The 19807-nt window shown below is 34.6% G+C and overlaps 1 protein-coding gene across 1 annotated transcript in view; it reads right to left on the reverse strand.

The window, feature by feature from the left end:
- Positions 1-5330: 5330 nt before the first annotated feature.
- The window catches only part of CDH12 (cadherin 12), a 1009850-nt gene continuing 995373 nt past the window's right edge, over positions 5331-19807 (reverse strand). Inside the window, exons 10-13 of the mRNA XM_047731370.1 lie at positions 19282-19403; positions 15313-15430; positions 9784-10035; positions 5331-6774 (exon numbers count right to left, since the gene is read on the reverse strand). Of these exons, the coding sequence (XP_047587326.1) occupies positions 6275-6774; positions 9784-10035; positions 15313-15430; positions 19282-19403 (992 nt within the window). The 3' untranslated portion in view covers positions 5331-6274. The remainder of the gene's footprint in view (positions 6775-9783; positions 10036-15312; positions 15431-19281; positions 19404-19807) is intronic.

The following is a 19807-nucleotide window of genomic DNA, read 5'->3' on the forward strand; positions in this document are numbered from 1 at the left end:
ACTCTGAGCATTAAATGTTTGTCACATATATTTAGTAGAGTATATGTTCAGTAATTAGCAGCATTTTCTGTCATTGTTATCACATTTTTAAAAGCGTTGACACAGCTGAAGAAGGGAAAGGGAAGACTAATTCTCAAATAATTTTCGGTGACAACTTATTGGAATTTTCAATAATGGCAAATACCATATTTACTGGACAGTGGATTATGGAAGGCATAAGTGAATTGCGTTTGGAAATTAGAAATTTAGGTGATAACAAGGGCTAAGGTATACAAGGGTGAAAAGAAGGGAAAAAAAGACATAATTGGTTTAAAAAGTTTAAGAAAGTTAAGGCCATACATAGGCACGTGGTTGCTTATAAAGAGGTGTACAGTGATATAGCTTTAAATTACTTGCTTCTCAGTAAGATCAATATTTTCAATTGTATTATATTTTTACTGTATTGTTGGATACCATTGTGTCTTAAAACCCTGTTTTTTGAGTAAGATATTGATAGGAGAATCAATAACATTCAGGTTCTTTCTTCTTTGTAATAAGGAAGTACAATGATACATAATATGGCCTAGAATACCCAAAAGTTTGTGTTAATTACATTCATCAATGAAATATCACATGTAACAGTGTAGGAGTTGGAAAAACAGTGGAAAGAACCCCAGAATAAAAGAATGATTAGATTTACTTAAACTTCACAATTGAAGAACTTGACACCCATTAGGTTACTATTTCTTGGATTTGCTAAGTTGTTTGGACACTCCTACCTTCTATTTCTTTAAAGTGCTATTAAAAAATAAAAGTAAACTCCTATGAAAGTTTAAGATCTATTGAGAAATTTTGTGAGTCTGACGGTTATGAAAATCCATTACACTAAGAAAAATAAGGGACTTGAGTAAAGGAATTTAATGGCAGTCCAAAACTTACTGCAAATTGGAATTATCAACCATCTAATTACATATATATGTTTGTGTGTATGTGTACATGTATAAACTAAATTCATCTGCTTTATAATAATGGATATGAGAAAAGTAACAGTTTCTTTTCAAAGTTTTGGGTCATTATGATTGATTACATTTACATAGGTGATATCCTTTCATGCTGAGACAAAGTTATAATAATTACATAACTTAATGATAAGGGAATATATATATTTATAAATAATATGTATATCATTTCTCTATAGAGATACAAATATTCTTTAACTATAGAAAAATATTTATAAATTATACATATATGCATATGTATTTGTTTGTGTGTGTGTTTGTGTATGTGCATCCCCTCAACAAAAGAGAGAATGGCATATTGCCTATTAGCAGACCAGCATTTTGAGCAAACTATTGGAAGGCTAAAGGAATAGTGATTAATGAAATTAGGTATAAAATTGCAGATTAGAGACCCAGTGTTGCAGTACAGTAAAGAACCTGTCTTATCATATGTTAAGACTTGGACATATCAAATATGGCAAAGAACTAGAATGAGACATGAATCAAAATAGAATAAGCTGAAATGAATGTCTCTCTCTTACCTCATCTATTTGATATACACTTTTCAGAGGGGAAAAAAGTTACAAAAATTTTTAAGAGGAGCTAAAATTAACAGTATCAGAGGAAATAAAGAAACAAACTATCCAAAAACAAGAGCGGAATAACAGGAAAAGTGACAGAACAGAACAACACTATACCGCCAAGCTCCTGAAATCAGAAAAAAATATCACTAGAAAGTTTATCAACAGAACTGGAAGGAAAAAAAAAAAAAAGAACTAGAAGACAAAGATGAAAAGGTAATCATGACAATGGGATAAAAATATAAGAGAGTGAGAGTTAAAAGATAATGCACTTAATTCTTAACCCTAGGACATCCAGCCAACTATTAAAAATCCCAGAGTGAACAGGAGAACATTGGGTGGGAACCCATCAGAGGATAAATACAAAAAATCTCCCAGAACTGAAGGATCTCAGGCTCTATATTGAAAAGACACCCTGGGTGTCTAGTCCTGAGAATGACAAAAGACTCATTGATACATTAGTGTGAAATTGCATAACACAAAGGATAAGAAAAAAAAAATCTGAATATCATCATGAAAAAAAAAATTCATATCACATAAAAGGAAGGAGTGATACATTCATCCCTAGGTTGGATGCCAGAATATGATAGAAAACACCTCCAAAATATTTTTTTTAATCCAAATGAGAATTGCATAGCTAGCTAAACTATGAATTAGAGGAGGAGGCAAGAGAAGTTTTCAAAATGGGGTTGTAAAATTGTCACCTTCCCACTCCTTTTTTTCTTGGGAAACAGACTGATCTTGTTACTGACATCTCAGCAACTCTTTTCATACCTAGTCATACTTGGGGGCCCGCTTCAAATATCCCCGCATTTTTATACCTGCTTTTAAAAATACCCATTTTAGTACATTAGTTACTAAAACTTTGCCAAGGATTTCTAAAATATCCTCCTCTTAAAGACAAGGAACAAGAGACACGTCCTTCTAATATTTTCTTCCCATCACGTGTTTTTCCTCTTTGGCTAAGGATCTTTCTCTTTTAAGCATTCTTTCATTGTTTTGCTGAAGAATTTTGACAATTATAACTTAGGAAATATTTTCCCAGCTCTCCATATGTGGTACATGGTGAGCCAATGCATAATTAGTTAAATCCATATTTCAAAGATTTTTTGTTAATTATATCTTAAAAATCCCTGTTTTGCATAATTTTATGTAGTTAGTATGCAAATAATTTAATAGACTCCTGTAATTGTAGCTAGAACTTAAGCATCAAGATATTACAGAAGAAAAAAAAAAGATATTACAGAAGAAACTTAGATAATACCAAGGGCAACAAACTAATTTTACCAAAGAGAATAGAACATAGAGGCAAAGGTGCTTACCCCATAGCACATTTCCAGTTAGTGATAGAATATGCTACAAAAGAAATTTAAATTACTTTTAGTGTATTACACTGTTTCACTCTTATATGTTGATCTAATACTTTTTTGGGCACAAAGATTGCATTATATATATATATAATATATATATATATATAATACATATGTTACATATAGTATGTGCATATATATTTCTGTAAAGGTAAATCTATAATGTAATTCAGAAGTTTTATATGATTGTTATTAATGGCCAAAATTCTCCATGTAAATTCTAATCCTTTTCAAAGTATTGTTTAATTCCTGAATGAAGGCCAGGAATTGTTTATTAAAAATTAAAAGAAAGATTAAAAATAACTTAAAAATTTAAAAGATTAAAAAAGATTATACAAGTATTGAATGCTCTAAAAGATAACCCATAATAATTCCAATTTTTGAGCACCGAGACACCTCTTTTCACCATATCATTCCTCTGATTTCCTACTGTATCTGAAATTATTTCCATTTGATGTTATTTCTTTTCAAATTTCTTTCCTCATTTGTTGTAAATTATATATATATGTGTGTGTGTGTATAATTTACAACAAATGTGTATATATGTGTGTGTACACATACATATATATATTTAATTTGCTGTTAACATCTGTGTGGCTTTTAGGGGCTGAATTATGTCCCCCTAAAACTGATATTTTGAAGTTCTAATCACCAGTACCTCATAATATGCCTGTGTTTAAAGAATAGGGTATTCAAGAGTTAATTAAGTTAAAAAGAGCTCATGTGAGGGGGTTCAGTATGACTGGTGCCCTTAAAAGAAGAGGAATTAGCACAGAGGGAAGACCATATGAAGACACAGAAAATAGCCAAGCCAAGGAGAAAGAAAATTTACAAGCCAAAGAGAGAGGACCTTAGAAGAAACCGATTCTTCTGACATCTTGATCTTGGACTTCCAGCTTCCAGAGCCACAAAGAAATACAATTCTGTTGTTTAAGCCACCCAGTCTGTGGTACTTTGTCACGGCAGCCCTAACAAACTATTGCAATAGTGTAGCAGAAATAAGAGATAGACGTACAGAACAAAAACTAATTAGTTTGGCAAAATCAAGACTAATTTTACCTTTTTGCTTAGCATCTCAGTCATGGGGTTTGAAATGACCTGCCCTTCCCAAGCTTTCTTTGTGCCATCATTGCTTCCTAAATCTATGACTGCCTCCAGAACACTTAGAGCAACATACAGAATGCAGCCGCTCCTGACAAGAATCCTGCTGTCAGCTGGAAATGATCTTGCATATTAACCTTCTTCAAGGGGTCATGCATCACTGCATAGTAAATTGTGTGGCTAGGACAAACCCAGATGTTGCCTTCATACGACTTTGCCAGCTTTTTAAAAATACATAAATATTTCCCAAAGCATATCATGCTGTGAATTATTACAGTACATGAATATTCTAACGAAGTTCCCAGAGATGAGACACAGGTAAAATCTGGGAGCAGAGAGGAAGAAGGTCAGTCATTGTTTCTGGTAGGGAAAACAAGGAAAGTGTGTAACTATGTGACACCAAAACAGGGATGTGAACTGCAAACGCAAACAGCCAAATTACCACCATATAATTATCACTTATATATGTTTGAAGTAAGACTTAAGAATAAATAGGACTGACTATAACTTGCCTATACTATCTATATTTCTACCCATTTTTCCCATGTGTGAATTCTTTTATAATTTTGCAGATATATATATTCATAAATATTTCATAAATACAGCTAGGTATTGACCACATTTTCAGGATGGATCTTATAAGCAACCTTTATTTTTTTCCCGTAGATAGTCTTAATAGTTCAGTAGTCACATGTATAATTATATTATTAAGAAAATATATTATCACTTCATAATTATCTGTTTTGTTAAGTGCATTTCTAGATACTGTACAGTTCACTGGAGAGTAAAGTATACGAGTGTAGTTTACTTGTAGGCTTATAAAATCTAACAATTCTCAGAAATCTGCATCAAATTAAAAAGTAAAATTTCTTTAAGAGCACAGGAATTGTATAGAATCCTTTATAGTGGAATTATTGTAGATGATTGCATAAAGAATTAACTGTGAGATCTGGTATAATAATAATGTTTACAAAGTTGAAGTCCATGTTAATTCAATAAGTAAATCAACTGCCTGATTTTGCATTTGCATTTATTTTAGGAATTAGTCACTGGTTTGATTTTTCTGAAATCCCTGATTTTTCATTTGTTTGGTAATATATAATAAATATTTTTAGACATGCTATAAATCCATCCTGTATATGTATTTTAATTGTCTTTGCTGACAAAAAAAATGACTAGTTTATAAGAAACTCTGAGAAGCTATATAATGAATTTCTCTTCCCATGTTTAAATTAATGGCACTTTTTTCCTTAAAAAAATTTCATGGAGACACAACTTAAAAATGTTATCTGTGACTGAAGACTTTCATAATCTGGTGATTTGTTAAAACCAACTTTCCACACACCAGCACAGTATGAAGACAGAACCAATATTTATTTTAATGTGGAGTTTCAGCCCTGAGGCCTCTCTTTATCAAGAGGGATTTTTTTTAACTTCCTTTTTTTAATTGTTTTTTTTTTTTTTTTTTTTGGAAAAAAAAGGAACATTTTACTGAACACCTTTAATATGAACTAATGTTAAGTTCAAACATTGCTCTTAAATTCAGGACTTACATAATGAATTTGATAGTTTCGCATTTATTTCAATTTTCTGAAAGGGTAGGAAAAACAAATGTGTTTTGGCATACAGTTTAAAAAAGAAAAAAAGAAACTCTGAATATAAGAAGATGGAGTTCGGAAAGTATTCTTCTCTTTTCCTCAAGAGGAATTAGAAGTCAGCATGCCGCTATTGCTCCTTGACATAAAGATAGTGTCTCTGTTTTCTGTCCTCTGTATCTCTGAATCCTGCAATGCCATCACAGCAGAGTGTATTGTACACAATTTTAAATGATAAGAGTTTCAATAGGCACTTTAGTGGAATTAAGAAAAATCTAACACTCTTCCACCGTGATGCCACATAGCTATCTTCGTTCTAAGTTGTCATGTCAGTAAATCGTATTTAATAGGCCTGAGCTTGTCTCAGTGTGTTTTCAAAATAACTAAACAAAACCAAGCAAGTACACATAATAGGATTTATCTTGTGTTGGAAGAAAAAAAAACAAAACTGACAATATGATAAATATAGCAACTTGCTAGAAACCCGATAACAAAGGATTGTGTCCTATAAAGCCTGGTGTGTGTGTGTGTGTGTGTGTGTGTTTCTGTGCACATGTGTACACCTACGTGTATGTGTGTGTGTGATTTCTACTTATGTTTCTTTTTCTTAAATGTCTCCTTTTGGTTGTGTTTTGTCCTTCACTTTTGCCCTAAGTGACTTTATCGGGGTTATAACTCTCTTCTTCACCAAACATGTCTGCCAAGACTTTAAAACGGGGTCCCCAGTCCGTCAGATAGTCGTAGTCTTGGTCCGCTTCTGTGGTGAGAGAGTCTATAGAGCTAAGGGAGTCTGCTACTGAGCCATTTCCTTCATACGCATATGTTGCCAATGAATCGTATGGTGGGGCGGTTGGGTCCACATCATTCTCCTGTAGCCTTTGATTAATGAAATCCCGTATGTCTGTGTTATCTTCCACCGGTGGCCTCTGACGAGGTAAACAGAGAGAGTCTGGTTTTATATCCCTGCGAATTTTGTTATCTTCAATCACTTTTGGATTTCTCAGAGCACCAATGTCGAAAGCCTGGGTGTCCTCCTCTCCACCTCCTTCGTCATCGTAATGGATAACGTTGTCTCTGATGTCTTCTTTAGAGGTCATTAAAGTGTCTTTCTTCTTCTGCCTTCGCAAAGCTACGTACAGCACAACTATGGCTAGAAGACAAAAATTCCAAGTTGAGAATGTGTAGTTCATATCTCCATAAAATCGATCAGGGCTGGCCAACATGTTATTTTCAAAGTAAACATATTACACAAAAAGGACCATATCTATGTTTACTCAAATTCATTTTGAAATTGTAGCTAACAAATCTTAGCCAAATTATTCACAAAACCAAGCAATTACAGTCTTATATTTAATTTATGTTATATCTAAAAATTTTAGTATCAGTTAAAAAGTGTGTGTCACAATTTTTTTTAAAGGAATAGTTGTTGTAAGCATACAGAGAGCTGTATAGTGGTGGTATAATAAAACTTAATATACTTAATATATAATAAAAATAATAACACATATTATTCATAGCTAGATTTCCCAGTTGCAACAATTACTTCTATTTCTAAGAGAAACACAAATCTTCATGAGACAATAACTATTAAAAGCAATAAATTTTAAAAGGGGAAGAAAAGAAGGCAGGAAAGAAGAGTGTAGAGTATAAGGGTCTTCATTTTATAAATCATGAAGCGTTTGTTTCCAGGCATCTTGGTGGCTCAGTTAGTTAAGTGTCTGCCCTCAGTTCAGGGCATGATCTAGGGGTCCTGGGATTGAGACCCATGTCAGAGTGCCTGCAGAGCAAGGAGTCCGCTTTTCCTTCTCCCTTTGCTCCTCCCTCTACCTCAAGTGTGAATGCTTTCATGTTCTCTTGCTCTATCTCAAATAAATAAATAAAATCTTAAAAAAAAAAACAACGGGGGGAAGTTTATTGCCTCTAGAAGTGGATGGGCATAGATTCAAATGATGAAATCAGTGCTCAACTTTGCTCATCCTAAAAGCCCCTCTCCTTCACAGAGGTGGTAATAGGTTGGAAGCCAAAGTGTGTCTGATGTACTATAGCAGGGTTTAGAAGACTCTTATCCTAAAATTGGGTATTAGAGAAGATTGAGTGATGGTGAAAGCTCATTTATTCCCTCTTCCTCCAAAACTAAAGTTTGACCAACTGGAAAGAGGGAGGATATCTAGGTAGAGGTCCTGGACAACAGGTCTTAAAGAGGTGTTTAGACCTCTTAACTCCTCCCAGCACTTAGGGAAATCCAAAAACTAAAAAGTTGATTGTTCACACAGAGAGTGGGTGAGAATCTACAAGCGTCACAGAGATGCCCTGCATATAAAATGGCTTTGGAGTGCTGCGACGGAGAAGGGCCCTACTCGGGGGCCCCTACCAGATTCCTAGACACCACAAGGCACTCTTGCTTCCCCTCATCCCAAGAAAGATATGAAAATGGCTAAGGATAAGTGGAAAGATCTGAAGGAGTCTGAGATTGGTTAAGGAAGTCCAAGAATAGTTGGATTTTTAAGTACACCCCATGGCAGGACTCATAGAGCCACCATTCCCAGCTGTATCCTGGCCAGCTCCCCCTGGAAGTGTGAGGTGCACTGTGGACACTGAGGCTGACCTGAGCAAGATCACTCACTACACTGTAAGAGGGCCAGAGAGGCCAAAGGTGAGCCTCCAGAACATGCCAAGTCATGCTAGGTGGATGTGGAAATACTCTGGGACTCAGGTGGCTCCCAGACAGGAGAGAAGCATTAAAACGTAACATTTGATTTGAGGTTAAACACCTGCTTGCTGGTGTTCGATTTCAGATATACGAATGTTATTCTGAATCCTCCCTTCTAAGGCTCATATCATCAGCACAAACAGATACCAGCACTAACTTCTTATGAATTATAAGGACAGAAAGGAAACTTTTCTTCTGTATACGAGAGTCACTTGTGTGGAATTAATGTCGATACCAAGCAAATTGGACTAGAACTTCAATCTGCAAACTAACATGAGCTTCTCACTTGGAGAATGTTCTTCATAAACTATGATGTAATGCCTTACTCCAGCTTTACATCCTAGTTTTTTGGCTTTTGTTTTTTTAATCTTAAGATAGAGGTGTGTACCTACATTTGTGAAGCATGTATAAGTGGATTCCACGATGCCCAATTGTACCTCTGTTCCATTTAAATTTAAAGAAAGGAATGGCAAAACAGAGAAGCTCTCTCTGGTTTTGTGACTCTGCCAGTGAATTAATAAGTGAAGGGAACCAGCTGAACAGAATTGAAGGAAGAGGGAAACCCCTAAAGTAGATTTATATTAATTCTTACAGAGATGTTACAGAATCCATTACCTCAGTCCTTTTTCCTTTGCAATGCTTCTAGATATTTCAGTGTGTGGTGTTCTAGTGGGAATGGTTAGAATTTTGATGTGAGGAGATGTGAGAAAAGTGGGATAAGAACTGCTTTTGGCAGTTTTTTTTTTTAAATGATTTTATTTATTTGACAGACAGAGATCCCAAGTAGGCAGAGAGGCAAGCAGAGAGAAAGAGGGGAGGAAGCAGGTTCCCTGCTGAGCAGAGAGCCCGATGCGGGGCTCGATCCCAGGACCCTGGGATCATGACCTGAGCCGAAGGCAGAGGCTTTAACCCACCGAGCCACCCAGGTGCCCCTGCTTTTGGCAGTTTAAACAGAGGAAAAAAAAAAAAAGCAAACTTGGGGGTGTTTTCACTTTCTCTCACTCCTTTCCTGTTCTTTCCTTTTCTTCTTTTATTGAACTGGCATTTGAGAGCTCTATTCATGTAGTATATTTTTGAAGATTATATAATATCTTATTAGGTAGCAACAATTACTGGAATGTACAATGAATTAAAAAAAAACACACTTTAAAAAACCTACTGCCGTACATGGGATGATTGTTACAGAAAATTTCACTGTGGCAAGGGCCACCAGCTGTTATTAGTTGAAAATCCCCAAGGGTTTGACCATAGTTTTGTGTTCTGATATTTAGATTTTAGAAAATTAGCATTAATAAAAATATTCAATAGAGATCATTTTCCTTCTATCCAGATGTGACATCTTCACGAAGAAAACCTGATTTACACGGTAAATTGTGAAGAGACAGGCAAGAGGAGATGGGGAGAGATGGAGAGAGAGAGAGAGAATATGTGATTAATATTGAAACCAACCTAAGAGTATAACAATGCACAGTAGGATTGCAATCAAAGCCCCAGTGCTGAGTCCCACAGGTAGAAAAATTGCTTCCACATTACAAGACAGGATGGTCCCATCAGAGTCACACCTACAAACTCGAATAGTCATTGTGTTTGTACTGCTCTGCACAGGATAGCTGCTGTCTTCTATTACAACAGGGAGGAAATACAGTTCCTGCTGTCTGCGGCTGTATCCATTTCTTCGGGTTTCAATTCCAGCTGTGTTGTCTACAAAACATGACATTTGTGGTAAGAGGGTTACTAAAAGCTTCGCTTCAGATCTTCTATTTGGTATAGGTTAAACAGTAGGAATCTCTTCTTGCTTTAGCAAAAAGGCATCCGTATTTTAATTCTTTCTTTTATTGTTATGAAAGCTGCCAAATGGAATCAAATGCAATCAAAATAACCCTTAAGAAAAGAAGAAACATTAATCTTGTCTGGTGTAAGAATTAAATTTTCAATTCAGAAAGAATATAAAACTGTTTATGAGACTAGAGGTATGCTGTGTTAACCCACTTGTGTGCATGGGTGTTGACCCATTTTTTTTAACATCAAAATCTCATTGAGAAAAAAGCGTATCTGTGGGTGTTTGCTTACATGATGAAAGAGTAGAGATTACAAAGCATGAGTCTGCAAAATATCACACCTAAGAACCTGTTCTTTAAAATACAACAAATATCAATTTAGCATTTGATTTTTTTATTTTTCCCAGATCTGTATCTATGATTATATGGTAAAAAAAAATCTGCATAGATGTACATATGCATATCTTTCACTTTTGTGCATGTATATGTATATATGCATGTGAGTGTGTGTGTGTGTGTATACATCTTTCACTCTGTACATGGAAAATGGAAAATAAAATAAAGTGTGTTAGAAACATCAAGATTCAGGAGTGCCTGGGTGGCTCAGTGAGTTAAGCCTCAGCCTTCGGCTCAGGTCATGATCTCAGGGTCCTGGGATCGAGCCCCACATCAGGCTCTCTGCTCAGCAGGGAGCCTGCTCCCCCCCACCCGCCCGCCTGCCTCTCTGACTACTTGTGATCTCTCTCTCTCTCTATGTCAAATAAATAAATGAAATCTTTAAAAAAATTCATTAAAACTTTAAACATAATAAATTACAATAATCAGTATTTTAGTATAAAGAAAATTAATTCATTTTAGTTCTGACAAAATCAACAATAGTAATATTTACTTAGAATGATTCAAGGCAATAAATATATTAGCTTTTATATAAATGAAATTAATACTGCTATTAAAAGTATTATTTTACATGCATTTGTTCTTTACTTCTTTTATTTCTACATATAGAAGTGGGAATTTGGTTTTATTCATAACACCATTTCATTTTTTGTGTCTATTAAAGTAACTCCTTGAAATATTTTGTTATTATAAAAACACGTTAATATTTACTTTATTAGAGCCATACATAATATCGACTTTGGAATCATTGAAACTAATTTTAGAAATATATATTACTCATTAAAATACAGGTAAGTCAGAAAAATGTTACTATCTCAATAATATTCCATTTGTCTCTTTGTATATTCTAGATTCAACAATTAAAAATTAAGCAGCTTCTCTAGACTCATTTCATTGAGAAAATTTTACTTGATAAGACTGGTTTGGGGCACCTGGGTGGCTCAGTGGGTTAAAGCCTTTGCCTTTGGCTCAGGTCATGAACCTAGAGTCCTGAGATCGAGTCCCGTATCGGGCTCTCTGCTCAGCAGGGAGCCTGCTTCCTCCTCTCTCTTCTGCCTCCCTCTCTGCCTACTTGTGATCTCTGTCAGTCAAATAAATAAATAAAATCTTAAAAAAAAAAAGATCATTTTACATGGGAAGATGACTTTGTTATTATATAGAGGAAATTTTTTAAATTGGAAAACACAACATCAAGATGCCAATTGTCAATGATAATATTCCCAGTGAGACTTAGTAATACCTGGTCCTTTTGATGACAGTAGGAATAAAGAAATGGGGACTCGTTGAATTAACATTGAAATCTTCAGCAACTGATTTGAGTACTTGAGTCTGAGGAAAAGGAACAGTCAGGACTGAAGTTTGAAATCTGGGTGAAAATTATTAATAAAAATAGGAGTTAGAGAAACTGATATATATGCACTTGAGGAACCATGGATTCAATGTTCCTGAATGTATTTTAACAAAGGACATCCTACCCTTTTGTTAAAGTTTACAGTAGCCCCGCCCCCCATCCATGTTTTTACTTTCTCTGATCTCAGTCAACCTTGGCCTGGAAGCAGCTGATCCACTTCCTGATGTACAGTCCAAAGGTCATTTCATCTACTCATGTAAGCATTTTATCATCTTACATTATCACAAGAAGAAGGGTGAGTACAATATGAAGTAGTTTAAGAAAGAGAGAGGTCCTATTTACGTAACTTTTATTAGAGCATATTTGTACAACTGTTCTATTTTATTGTTATTGCTGTTAGTTACTTACTGTGCCTAATTTATAAATTAAACTTTATCATAGGTATGTGTCTATAGTAAAAGATATATATATATATATATATATATATACATATATATATATACACACATACATATATATGGTACAGTATTATCTGTGGTTTGGTTTTAGGCATCCACTAGGTGTCTTAGACCATTATCCCCTAACAGAGAAGGGGGGGGATTACTGTATTTTGCAATCTATTATTATTATTGAGATATGACCGTACAAAATTCATTGTGCTGGTCATGGTGGGGAAAAAAAGATAGTAAACGTCATGTCCACTTCTAATATAGTTTCTACTGAAGAAAGAGGTAAAGTTAATACATATCATATAAACTATAAATATATATATTCACACAATGGAGTATTATTTGGTTATAAGAAAGAAGGAAATATTGCCATTTGTGACGACATGAATTAACTTGGAGGGCATTATGCCAAGTGATGTAAGCCAGAAAAAGAAAAAGAAATGCTGTACATGGTAACATTTACATGTGGAATCTAAAAAAAGATTAAAAAAAAATAAAAAAGGAATTCCTAAAAGCAGACAGTAGAAATGTGGTTGTCAGGGGCCCGGGGTGGAGAAAATGGGGAAAGATTGATAAAAAGATACAAACTCTTGATTATAAGATGAATAAGGCCTGATGGTCTAATGTATAACACAGTGACTATAGTTGATACCACTGTATTATAGAAGTGAAATTTGCTAAGTGAGAACTTAAATGTTCTAGCTCCAAGGGGAATTTTTTTTTTAAAGATAAATATGTGAGGTTAAAAAATGTTTCTATTATTTTTAAAAACTTACACTTATACTTAAAATATAACTTTAGATAAAAGAAGGTATATAGGGGCGCCTGGGTGGCTCAGTGGGTTAAGCCGCTGCCTTCGGCTCAGGTCATGATCTCAGGGTCCTGGGATCGAGTCCCACATCGGGCTCTCTGCTCAGCAAAAAGCCTGCTTCCCTCTCTCTCTCTCTACCTGCCTCTCCATCTACTTGTGATCTCTCTCTGTCAAATAAATAAATAAAATCTTTAAAAAAAAAAAAGAAGGTATATAGTAAATGACATATGAATAGCAAACAATATTCAAGCTGTGAGAAAACACTATGCTATGAGGCAAAATGATCTGATTCATGTTATCATGATTAATCAGATATATATTTTCCAGCAAAGATTATTTTCCAACAAAGATACAGTGAGGTAAATAGTCATTCTATGTTCCTGAATGATGTGACCATCTACTTTGTTGCCCAAGCCAGGGATCTGGAAGAATGATTAGTCTTCTTCTCCGTAGTATTTACATACGGACTGTAGGCAATCTAGCATCAAGCCCTGTGAATTCTATCTCTATCCACATATCTCCATTAGCCATTACCCTAATTTAATATCCTCTCACCAACTCCTGCAATAGCTTCAGAAATAATCCTAAATCCTCCTATTATATTTTCCATACTACAACCAAAATGATTCCCTAATGCAAATCTGAACATATTATGCTCTCATAAATCTTTTTTTTTTTTTTTAGATTTTATTTATTTGACAGAGAAAGGGAGATCACAAAGCAGGCAGAGAGTCAGGCAGAGAGAGAGAAGGAAGCAGGCTCCCTGCTGAGCAGAGAGCCAGGATGCATGGGGGGCTCTATCTCAGGACCCTGAGATCATGACCTGAGTGGAAGGCAGCGGCTTAATCCACTGAGCTACCCAGGTGCCCCTATGCTCTCGTAAATCTTACAAAGACTTTTGAAGTCATTGGATTTAAGTTATAATCCTTTCAAATGGCAGGTAGTTAGAATGAGCACAGGGTCTGATTTGTCTTGGACAGCCCTATTTTAGGTGAGCTGTTCTAATTAAAATTACTAATATTGTCCACTTCTATTCTCTATAGTGTTCTAGTTTTTGTAACAAAATATGTGGTCTCTCTATTTAGAAGGCTTCTCATATTTGGGACCCTGTTGCCTTTATACACATTCCTCACATTACACTGTTGGATGAAGCAGATTCTTCTGAATTCCCTTCTGTGACAAAATGTCTGATTTCTTTCCTCTAAATATTTGCAGAAAAGTAAATTTTCTCAGCCATCCTTTGACTTCTGTCCATCCCATCACCAACATCATCATCATCATCATCATCATCATGTCATCACAATTGGCTCATTTGTTCTCTAAGGATAGAATTTAGTAAGAAATTAGCTTTTTACTATCCAATACTCTGAACTCAGATGTTTCTAATCCCAATCTCATAACTATGGAAATTTAGAAGGGATAAAATATCCACAGTTACAGAACTAATAATGTAAGAACAATTGACCAGCAGTTAGCTTTAATATTTGTAATCCTGTGTCCATTGCATTTTTATGAGTCTACCAGTAGATCTGATAGTATTAGTAGCAATTGCAGTGGTGGTGATGGTAGCAGCATTGGTGGCAGATACGGAAATGCAGATATCATGGTAGAGATGGTAACTAAAATCACCTTGGGTATTGTGTTAAAGGATTTGCATGCATTATTTTATTTAATATAAATACTATGCCGTTGATTCAGTACATGTATGAGTTTAAAATTATTCAGTATAGCTTACTATACTGAGAATCTGCCACTGAGGACATAATGGACTGGGAAAGAAAACCTTTGTCCTTCTCATTACAAGCCTGCATTCTTAACCTGTGTTGTACCCTGTGTCATTCAAATAAACCAGTTACCAAGAAGTTATCCATTTGTTTGTGCAAGTAATGTGCAGGTGGAACAAATGATATATTTAAAACATAGAAAGCATTCAATTTCCCAGATTGGCTGGTTTTGCTTGACTCACTAAGGGACTGTCTACATTATAAATGGAAGCAATTTGCCTCATTAGATACCATCTATACAGATTAAATATTTAATTTACTGCTAGCTATAGAATTGTATATTTCTTATATATGGATTTTCATATTTTATGAACTTGAGTGCTTTTAGAAAAAACATTGATTTCTATCTTTGTGTCCTTTTACAAAATTACATTATAAGAGGTAAGTTTTTTTTAGGTGGTAAACTTACTTCTGAAGTCACGGACTGTAAAATTTGGTTTGATGGCAGCTTCAGGTGATAATCTAAAGGAGAATCGTTGCCCAGCAGGAGAAAGATCTCGGTCTGCAGCGCTGACTATCTGAATTATCTGAAACAAAGTTGAGATGAAACCTGAATTCAGTCATGAGTTTCAAAGGGAACTTTACATACACCAGGTTAATAAGTTTACCCAATGATGCATGCAAGGAGATAGAAATGACATTTTTAGGATTCATATCAGTGGGCTAATTATTTACAAATAATTTTTATGAACAAATATCTAAACATTTACAGTTCATAATGGCATAAGTATAATTATAGAGTGTGGGGCAATTCCAAATCAATATCTGCATAACTAAAAAACACCATTGAAAATTCTCACTAATAAGCAAAATAAAATTAAAATGCACTTGCTTGCATTTTAAACTAAATAAAATACATGCTTTCTAACCTAAATATGAAAATGCTTACTGGAAAGAAAATCTCTGATTATTTAAAAGCCCTTGAGATAGCAAAATTTTAGTGTAGTTTTGTTTGTGAGAATGCATTTTATTTTCATAAATAAATAAAATGATGAGAAAGAGAAATACAAAGGATGTAAATCTGTTTTTATCCTTATGTTTGTTTTTCCCCAGTGAGCAAGAATACTAAGTGTATTTTCATAAAGTTTTTTTAAGAAGTAAGCACTAGCAGCCCGGTTTCAAATTTTTTCTTAAATCGCTTCCATAGGTTCTGTGTTTAGTAGTTAAAATTCTGATACTTCAAGAAAATGCCCTTAAGAATTTGGAGATTAAAAATAACTTCTGAGAGCCAAACTGTGAAATTGATAATTCACTACATAGATAAGCAAATTATAATACCTTTGAGGTTGCATTTATTAATATATCCAATGGCTTTGTGTCAGAAAGAATTTCAGAAAATGTGTGTAGAAGAGAGTGAGAGTAGAGTACTGCTCAGGTGGTTACTCCCTTAGACGAAATTTGAATTTACCAAAGGAAGACCTTACATTTCAGGTACTGTGTCTTGGTCACAGTGGGCAAAAGCATACATCATGTGTTCTTAGATTGAAACCATTAAGTACATGATTTTTTTTTAATATGTAATTTATTTACGACCTTTTGTTTTCATTCCTTGGCTAAAACTCAATCTTCTTACTATGTTCTACCTCCCCATAGAGTTGAGTGCGTACACACACTCACACACAAGCATATATTCAGTGCCTTTGAGGGCCTGGTGCCATATTAGTAATTTCTAATTTGACAAATCGGTTTTCTAATGAGAATTTCAGTTCCCTGATGCAGTGGGAATCAGTCACAGTTCTATAAAACTTCAACTTATGTAACTTCACCTAAACTCATATGTTCAGTCAGATCATTATATCCCATCCATTAATTTTCTGTAAATTATTAGGGGATTGGTTTACTAGGTATTCTGTTTTGCCTTTAACTACTATAGGCAGCATAATCATTACTAAATTAAAGTTATTTAACATCAAAAAATATCAAGAACATAACTTTAGAATGAAGCAATTGTCCTTTCAAACAGCAGACAGAGAAGAAAGTTTTGGCATAAACAGGCACTTATCTGGAATTGACACTTAGGAGTCATTGCCCTAAGGAAAAAAAGAACTCTCCTACTTCAGTAATTCACTATATATATATATATATTATTGTTGATTTAGATAGCATCATCTTTCTCTCTTTTCTCTTTTGTCTCTTGATAGATAACACGTGCATACATACATATATATCCAATTATAGGCCAGAAGAGATAGAGAGTTCCTATGCATAGTTCCTAGACAAAGGCTAAAATGCCTTGGGTTAAAAGCAGAAAATTCTCACATACCATACTCCCCGAAAACTCAAGGAACAAATGTGGCCCAGTAGAAAACCCAATAGGCATTTATTAGAAAAAGAGCCTCCAAGGACCCCATACAGATTGCTTACCACTTTGTCCAGATCTAAGAAAACCAAGTTATCTTGGGTCATTTCTACTTTTCCCAACTTTTTAAACTCTTCAATTTACCAGACAAGCAGGGAAGCATCAAATGGAGTTCTATTTCCAAAGGACTTTCATTTGGTGCATTACAAGAGTCTGATCAATATAAAATAATTAATATCCCTAACTATCTAATAAAATAGAGGATTGGGTTTTGGGGGTGAGGGTGGAAGGATCTGGAAAGTGAGAAATTGCTAAGTTATGGAATTTCAGAAAACCTCTTTTAACTTCTCAAATAACCAAACTGGTTTATTATTTGTTTAAACATTGATGTAGCATCTACTCTTTTAGATACTGAAGTGGGCACTGGCCTTATCCCATGTAAATTGTGGGTGCATTTAAGGTGATAAAGGGTTAATACTTCATTTTAATGTATTTCTGTGTCTATCCAAAATTAAGGATGCAAATTTTTCTATAAATAAGTCATGTTGTAATAAAGCTAATACTTTCCCCAAATTATCAGAGAAAGGACTAGAGAAGCACAGTCCACTAGAAGTTTCTGTACTGATGGAAATATTTTATATCTATAATGGACAAAAAATGGTAGCCACTTATTACATACAGCCATTCAGCAAATGAAATGTGGCTAGTAATAAGGAGAATACTGATTTTTAATTTTATTTAATTTTAATTTAATAACTATATAGCTACTTGACTTCACAGGATTAGGGTTATGGAACAGATTTTCTACATATAAACAGATTTTCTAGTATAAAACATTCAAATTGAAACAAATACTGAAGATGAAAGAATAACCTTTTTCAATAAAGATACTGTTTCAAATATCAAGATTTTTTCAGTAGTAATTAAAACTTTAAATTTACTTAAATGAATAGTTATGCTATTTAAAGGTGGTTAAAATACAAAATGAACCAAGCATACTGATATATTTTTCCTTTGAAACTTAGGTGCATAGTATTGGATTAATCATATTCTTTTTTTTTTTTTTTTTTAATTTGACAGAGAGATCACAAGCAGGCAGAGAAGCAGGCAGAGAGAGAGGAGGAAGCAGGCTCCCCGAGAGAGCAGAGAGCCCGATGCGGGGCTTGATCCCAGGACTCCGAGATCATGACCTGAGTCGAAGGCAGCGGCTTAACCCACTGAGCCACCCAGGCGCCCCGGATTAATCATATTCTTATTTCATGACGTACTGTCATTATTTTGTCATGATTGATTCATTCATTATATCATATCATCATATCACATTATAACATATTATGTTATTTTATTCATCCATCTATAATAGTCTAGGAAAAAATAATGGCTTCCCAACACCAACACCAACAATCACATTAAATCTAGAATTCTGACAGTAACTTTTATAACCATGTGGTCATCCCTCATGACATCTTCCATTAGAACAAGAGCAATACTGACTTAATAAGGAAAATGTAATTCAGAGATTTTGAATAACCCAGATGTTCTACTCAAAGCCACTAGAGAAAGAAGCCTTATATTTTTAATGGGCTACAGAGCTTTTCTGAGATACCCCTTCATAAAGCATGTGAGCAAAGCAAGAAACACTCTAGAAGAATACACTCTAAAGTTGTTTGCTTACTAGGTTTATGGTCACAGATTCCATAGAAATTCCACAGTAAAGGAGTGAAAATAGAGCAGATTTGTAATCTTAGACTTTTTAGTTATATGAAGAATATTCACTAGGCCATCATCACTTTATCCCTTGGGATGTTACTTCTACATCCATAAATGCACCCCTAATTATAAGTTTAATATCCCCTGTGGTTTTTTATTTTTATGAAAACATATGAACTAGGGGAAAAAATCTACCTATCCCTCGATCATTATCAATATCAATGTTGATATCGATATTGACATGTGTGTGTGTGTGTGTGTGTGTGTGTGTGTGTGTGTGTGCATGCATTTATGTGTGGTCTTATACCCTGAAACATATGCATATAGTAGGTCTTTTTATGTTATTAGTTAACAATATTGATAAGATACCTGTCCTGGTTTGGCATTTTCACACACAGCTGTCTCATATGGCACAGATATTTCTGGAGGAAATTCATTGACATCTAAGACATTAATCAATATGTTGACTTTACTGCTTAATAATGGGTTACCTGTTGAAAAGAGAAAAAGAGAACAAACAATTACAAAATCAGGTCAGTTATTGTTCTTATACTAAATAGTGTTAGATTGTTTTTCTTTAATTAAAAAAAAAAGATTTATTTCGGAGAGAGTGTCTGTTGAGGTGGAATAGGGAGCACAGAGGGAGAGAGACAAGCAGACTCCCTGCTGAGCACAGAGCCCAATGCAGGGCTGCATCCCAGACCCTGAGATCATGACCTGAGCCAAAATCAGAGTCAGAAGCTTAACCAACCACCCAGGCATCCCTTATTATTACTTTTTAAAATCAGCCATTATAAATCTAAATGACACTTCCTTTACGGGAAGCTCTGCCATGTGCAAAATATAAATGATAAAAGGATGGGTGAGTATGGTATCAATGTTTTGCTGTTGGAGA

Source organism: Lutra lutra, chromosome 5, assembly GCF_902655055.1.
Source record: "Lutra lutra chromosome 5, mLutLut1.2, whole genome shotgun sequence".
Taxonomy (NCBI): Eukaryota; Metazoa; Chordata; class Mammalia; order Carnivora; family Mustelidae; genus Lutra; species Lutra lutra.